The following is a 6,849-nucleotide window of genomic DNA, read 5'->3' as shown; positions in this document are numbered from 1 at the left end:
GAGTGGGAAGAGACTGACAGCTGCTGTTTGTTACACAGCTACAAAGGACAAAAAACTGGGTGTAATTGCTAGTGTTGCCACCACAACCATGTGTAACTTGCTTCATACTGTTGTAAAACCAATTTTAAAAATGCTTAAGATGTTAATTACATGGTGTCCGCAGCTTTTGACCAATTCTTTAATTCATTTTGCTGTATTTTTGATGAAATAAATGCAGCCTTGGTAAGCAAAAGAGACTTCTTTCAATCTTACTAAGCCCAAACTTTTGAAAGGTATATATTGAAATAAAAAAAGGTTTTGAAAATAGACAGGTGTTTTACAGACACTGTTTTGATGCCATCTCATCTATAAATTCAATTTATCTGCACAGCAGGTGTTTGCGTAAGAGAATGCAAGGACACTTGAGCGAGAAGGCCGCAGCACTTCTAAATTCAGACATGTAATATTGTTTTAAAAGAGCACTATATGTTATGCAAGGTCATATCATATTGATTTGCACTGCTGTCGTCATAAAAGGCCATTATTTAGAAAAAAATCTAATAAATCAAGCTTACATTCTGCACTTATAAATGGCTATAAAGGTCTCAGCATGATGTAAGTAAGTGCTTCTCCTGAAGGCAGAAGGCATAGAAAAGTATTCAAATATGTGTTCAGGATAGCAATTATTTGTTCAATAGGTATAGTTGAGGTATGAATTGTTATAAGTCTAGGTTTTAGGTAAGAGATGTATTTAAATGCATTTTAAGAATATAGCTGCAAGCAGCAGTCCGGGGCCAAGCTGCTGAAAGGGCCAGAAGAGCAAAAACAGCAGAAATAGAATGCACATGAAGAACAGATAGGTTCAGAAGTACAGATAGGATGAAATCAAAATGAACAGAAGTTCTGATGAGAACGAACACAGAATGAAGAAAAAAACACACACGCTTATTTCTAATCCAAGAGTAAGAAAGATTAGTACAGCTCTTACCCGGATAATAAAGGAATTGAAATGACAACTTTATACACAATTTTAAAGTTGTCCCACACAGGACTCGAACACACTATTTATGGGGCAGGTACTGTACCTGTCACTCATCTCGTTGCACCACTTGGCAGACAAGCATTTACACAGCTGCTGAAATTCAATAGTTTCAAGAGAGAATCAAGTCAAAATGAAGAATTAATGCAGAGCATATTGTATTTAAAAAGTTTAGATTAAATCATCCAAAATCGGTCAGATTACTACTCATTACCATTACAACAAGTGTGCCCATTTTTATAATTCTCCTACTTGTGGTTCATAGAGCTGCCATTGACTGCCATTCTGGAAGAAGAAGAACAATGAATTTGTACATAAATGGACTGCATGTAGTATGTGACAGCATCAGATGAGATCATTCTTAGGCACAATGCCTGGAACAGATGCAATTTATGCATCTTTTTCTGCAACAGTCCCTCATGCGGTCTGGGCACGTGTCACACTGAGTTGCGAACCCACGACGCAAAGCATTCAGGATCCGTGGTGTAACACGTTGAGCTAATCACTCATGCATGTTCACCAGCCTGCTGAGGAGAGGTTTCAGAGTGAGAATGAGTTCACTTATGAATGAGTTTGATAGTAGAAGAGCCACATTAGAAAGAATTGCAACTGGTTAGCATGCTAACCAATTAGCGTGCTAAGCTGACTAGCATAAGACAACAAACACATGCTAGGTCAACTTCAGAGAGGAATATATCGGGAATGGTGGCAACTATCAAAATCTGTTCAGTCATTTCAGTGCGGCTTGGTCCAAAGATCATCTGAGCAGATTTTGGACAAAATTGGGCAACATTTGTAGGTGGAGTAGTGAAAAAAACTGCTCCAATATGGCGGACAGTCACATTGTTGGAAAATTACAAATGAGATGTCGTCGGAATTGGCATAAACCAAGGAACATAACGACAAAAAGAAATCAAAATTTGAACTATGTTTTCAAAAGTTATACGCGTTTTTGAAAAATCTCTGGAACACTAGATGGCGCTCTGTTCAAACTTCTCATGTACCTTCAGGACATGCTGTTGATAATGCCTACCGAAGTTTGAAAAGATATGTCAAATAATTTATAACAAAATTCAAAATGGTGGACACGTGGTACATCCAATCCGGGCAAACTCGGTATCCATGGATTCATGACACAAGAAATCCATAGATACCACATTTATGATTTTCTGACAAACTGTTCAAAAGTTATTGGCCAAAATAGCCATTTTCTAGATATCATGACCTGTAGGTGGCGCTGTTCTCGAATTTGGCACGGAACCATGAAGCGTGCCAATTTTCATTTCGATTGATCAAACTTTGGCCGTGATACAGCATCTGAACCAATTTTGGGTCAACCTCGTTAAGTTTGTGACACCATAACTTTTGAACAAAGATGAATAAAAAAAATATGTTCAGTCACTGCTGTGCGGCTCAGTCCAAAGATCCCCTGAGCCAATTTTCGTAAGAATTGAACAAAATCTGAATGAGTAGCAGTAAAAAAACTGAACATTGTACTTTTCAAAATGGCCACTACTGTAATGGGCAGAGTCTTAATGTATGATATTGATTGTGATCACCATAATGAGTGGAATCAGGAGTGAATTTTTTAACTGGTGGTGGCGCTATAGAGTTAGTCCTAGAGACTCCAAAATTGGTCCAATTGGTACTATTCATGGCCATCTCTAGAATTGTGCCAAATTTCACAATTTTTCTACTTACTGGATAATAGGGAATAATAGGGCTGCCATTGACTCCCATTCGGGAAGAAAAAGAAGAAGAAACTAACGGATACAATAGGGGCTTACGCCCTTTCAGGGCTTGGCCCCTAATAAAATAATGGTTTATATAATAATGGTGAGATCTGCTGTTGGCTTGCACTCAACTTACCTACTTCTCTGCTTTGACTGGAGCCAATGGAAAGCTCAAGCTGCGCTGTGTCCAGTAAGCTGCCTTCCCTATTGTTAGCTCATAGAAATTACTGCAAGCCTTCCTATTGTGCAATGAAGCAAGCAGCCAATGGAAAAGAAAAGCTTGTTGAATGTGAACCATAGACAGGGCTTTTCTGCTCTGTGAAATTTGGCTGCATACTTTGTATTTAAATGCTGAAATGTAAGGCTCCACTCAGATGTTTCTTCTTATCTTTCGGAAATATAAAAGACGACACACTCAGAATCGGTTGCTCTAATATAGATGATTGCAGGTTTTATCTTTCTACTAACATGATTTATTAAAATATAAAAGCTCTGGATAAAGAAAAAATAAAGGCTGCTGTGTGTAATTTCTTTGCACTAAAACAGCATTACAATTGGGTTGAGCAGAGAAATTTGTATGATTTATGCTTTCAACATTTTATTAGTGACAGTAATGATGTTTCTGTTTTCCAAACAATAGAACCTTTTTGAGAAATACTATTGCTTATTGCAATAAATCTATTCTTCAGGATAAACCCTTGAGATTAAACATTTTGTTATAATTTATTATTGAAATTTTTTTTGGAATTTTATTTGGCACCACTAATGGCGAAGAAATTATACACTGCAGCTTTAAAATGTAAGAAAATGGCGTGTTGAACATGCCAGAATGTGATAAAAAAAAAACTAAAAACATTCTATCTGTTATTTAAAAAAAAAATGAATTATGAAATAAGCATATTGAAACATGTCTAAAACAATCACCATCATTTATTTACAATATATTAAACTGTAATGCAAAATTATTACTTATATCAAGTGGTCATTTATTCAATAAAGAAAATAAACATTAGCTATTTTGAAAGCTAAAATGAATCATACAGATATTTATATATTTTTATATTAATGTGTACAGCCAGCAAATGTTATGCATCTTGAAGCAATGTGATTTAATTCGCCAAAGACATCATTTATTTTCCATATTAAAATCAATATTGACTGCATAGAAAAGAGGATAAAGTGGTTGACCTTTGCAGAGGGTCTATAAAACTAATACACATGTAAAATACACACGCTGTCTCCCTTTAAAAATCAAAGAGAAGCAATGAGATCCTTTCATTGTTATTATGCTGTTGTTTTATATTTTGGCAGCTTCGCTCAATCCATCAATGCTAGATCATAAATACTACAATGAAAGCAGAACAACAAAACAACAACAACGGAAGGCAACAACGGAGTTCGGAGGGGTGCGTGTCCATACAGGTTCAAGTGAGTCTCAAAAGCCATTAGGTAAGGCCAAAAATACTGATGAATCCAATGTGACGACATGCTGTAGGGAAGCTGGGATTTCACAGTATCGGTTCTGTCTCCATCTTGTGCTTCTGGTTGCATCACATCAGCACGAAAAGCAAGCTGTTTATCCAGTATCAGTGGAGTTGGATGAGAAATTACCCCAATGCCCAATATATCCAAGAATATAGGCATTCCCTTGAGAAAGCCAGACTAGATGTCTGAGAACAACAACGACCACAACAAGAAAGAAAAAACGCTGAGCCATATAACACCTACTATGAGCGAGCACTTGGTCAATACAGTCAGAACAGAAAAAGACAAGGCATATTATGGAGAGATGAGAGTCCAGACCCGAACACTCCAAACCGCTGCTCACTTCTCATATCATTGACCTGATCCAACGTTTTTCCTTTACACATAAAAGATCAAAAAAGTAAAGACCGAGAGGAGAAATAGGCTCTAGTTTCATCAGGTGGCATGGCCTACTCTCTCACTTATTCGAGCAAAAAACATGAATTCTTCACCGTATGAAAGCGAAGAGGCAGAGAGAGAAAGATATAAGCAAGTTTGTTAAAAGAAAAAAAAGTGTGTGTGTTCAGTTGGAGAGATGGAAAGAAAGTGGTCTTAAATCAGTCCCACCTCAACTCCCTCCTCTCTTCTGACTTAAAGTCAAGAACGAAAAACTATTTTGCTCATGAACCCAAAACAAAGCTTTTTTCTTTTCTTTTTTTTTTTTTTGGCGATACAATATTTTCTGTGCATTTTTTTTCTCTTGGTTTTCTTTTCTTTTAAATCTAACAGAACAGTAAAAGCCAGACATTTCTCGTTTACACAGCGCCATGTATCTTTGGCTCAGCCGTGACCATGCGAGAGGCTGTAGCATGTTGCCCCAAGCAATATCCATTACTGAATCCTGACCGGGGCAAGAATGCAAGCACAGCGTTTGCTTATTCAGAAAGGAAGAGGAAGAATGTCAGAAGTAAAAGCACACAAACAGGAAAGAGTCAACAGTGCTGTGATTCATGTTGCTGTACAAACCCTTTAAAGCTCTAAACACAAAGCACATGTAAAATAATAATACTAATAACAAGTCAAAAGAAATGATGGGTATATCTTTGCCAGAGTGCGTCCCATCATGCTCCTCCTCACTGAAATCTTCTGTGAAACCAAGTTTATGGAAGACACTGATTTGAACTCAAAAGTCTTCCTTTCTGTGAAAGTGAGTGCATGCAGATGTGTGTGTGGGGAGGCAGCTACGCGGTGGTCTCGCCATCGCTGTCATTCAGGTAGCTGCTGCGTTTGTAGCGGGAGCGGTAGGTGCTTCGGCCCGCGCTCCCTTCCTCTTTTTCTTCTTCCTCTTCCTCATCAGATCTGTCAAGGCAGAAGCGTCTGCGACAGGAGGGTGGGCTGGAGGGGGGAGATAAAGAAGCTTTGATTAGGATCAGCTGGTGGCAAGAGGGACCGAAGAGGATAATCTCTGAAGGAACGTTGGGCTATCAAACTTTAGAATGTGGGGTAACAATATTTAACAGGCCCTATAATTCAATAAAATCTTTGGTGATGCGTTAGTGGTGCAATACACACAAATCACATCCAAATCACACCAGGTGTAGTGCCATGAAACATCACCTTGTCGGATAATTGTTAGTGAAGTTGTACAAGCAAACGACAGTTTCATAAGGTAACTAAATTACCATTAGATAAATACTAAAGAAAAAATAATAATACTAAGAAGGGATTATGATAGTAATGGTAAGTTACTGTTGGATGCATCAATATTAAAATATGGCTGATAACTGATACATAGTTGATGTTAAAATTCGATAATATATTGCCTAAATAGTTTAAAAATGAAAAACACTAAACTAAAATCAATCCTTATAAATGCTACAAGTTCAATTAGGCATCACAGCATTATAATGTACACTATGAAAAATAGATACCCAATTTGAGATTTGCTAAAGAATACATTTAACAGTGTTAAATTAATTGATAATAAACTTTAGTGAGCTTTAGATTACAGCAAAGGTGATCTAAAAGTAAAAATGGGGAAAATGAGTATTACAATTAAATATCAAAATGATCCAATATTGACATATAGCAGCACATTAAAATTAAAATTATAATAATAATTTAAATTGGATAATAACATAGTACCGATATATTATGAACCCTAGTACTGACACAGGTGGGTGGGTACAGAAGTGTTTGCACAGTTAAGTCAGTACAAAGTTGAATACAAATAAAAGCATCAAACTGTCTATTAAAAATCTACTTCTATAAAAAAACTATGGTTCATTTTAAAACAACTTGTAATATTCTTCATATCAACTCATAATCTTTTCAGTGAATTAACATATAAATGAACTGCCCTCTAATTATACAAGAGCAAGTAGAGAGATGTAGAGAAAGCATGAATACCTCACCCTCTTCAAAAAGTCAACGCTAACTTTTTGTGTCACTGAGTCTTATCTTCCCCATAATAATACAAACTTCAGGTTAATTGCTGGCAAGCAGTCCTAATCAATTTTATGTTAAATTATGCCCAAGACCAGAGAAAGAATATCAAACTGACTTTGGTTACACAGCTGTTATCTTGAGTTAATAAATCACAAAAATATTTCAGTGAATGATATAGAACAGTGG

The 6,849-nt window shown here is 36.6% G+C and overlaps 1 protein-coding gene across 20 annotated transcripts in view; it reads right to left on the bottom strand.

Annotated features, from left to right (window-relative positions):
* Positions 1-3,663: 3,663 nt before the first annotated feature.
* The window catches only part of myo18ab (myosin XVIIIA b), a 108,972-nt gene continuing 105,786 nt past the window's right edge, over positions 3,664-6,849 (bottom strand). For 17 of the 20 annotated variants that reach the window (XM_082180439.1, XM_082180441.1, XM_082180440.1 and 14 more), the window contains one exon: positions 5,470-5,610. Coding sequence is in view for 3 of the 20 variants with exons in the window: in XM_082180446.1 (XP_082036572.1) it covers positions 5,457-5,610 (154 nt within the window). In the remaining 17 variants the exon portion in view is untranslated. Of the gene's footprint in view, positions 5,611-6,849 lie in introns of all 20 variants that reach the window. The other 3 variants (XM_082180446.1, XM_082180442.1, XM_082180443.1) reach the window with 1 other exon arrangement.

Source organism: Leuciscus leuciscus (genome assembly GCF_965113295.1).
Source record: "Leuciscus leuciscus genome assembly, chromosome: 9".
NCBI lineage: Eukaryota > Metazoa > Chordata > Actinopteri > Cypriniformes > Leuciscidae > Leuciscus > Leuciscus leuciscus.
Note: the sequence above shows the minus strand (reverse complement) of the source record. Positions and strands in the feature narration are given on the sequence as shown.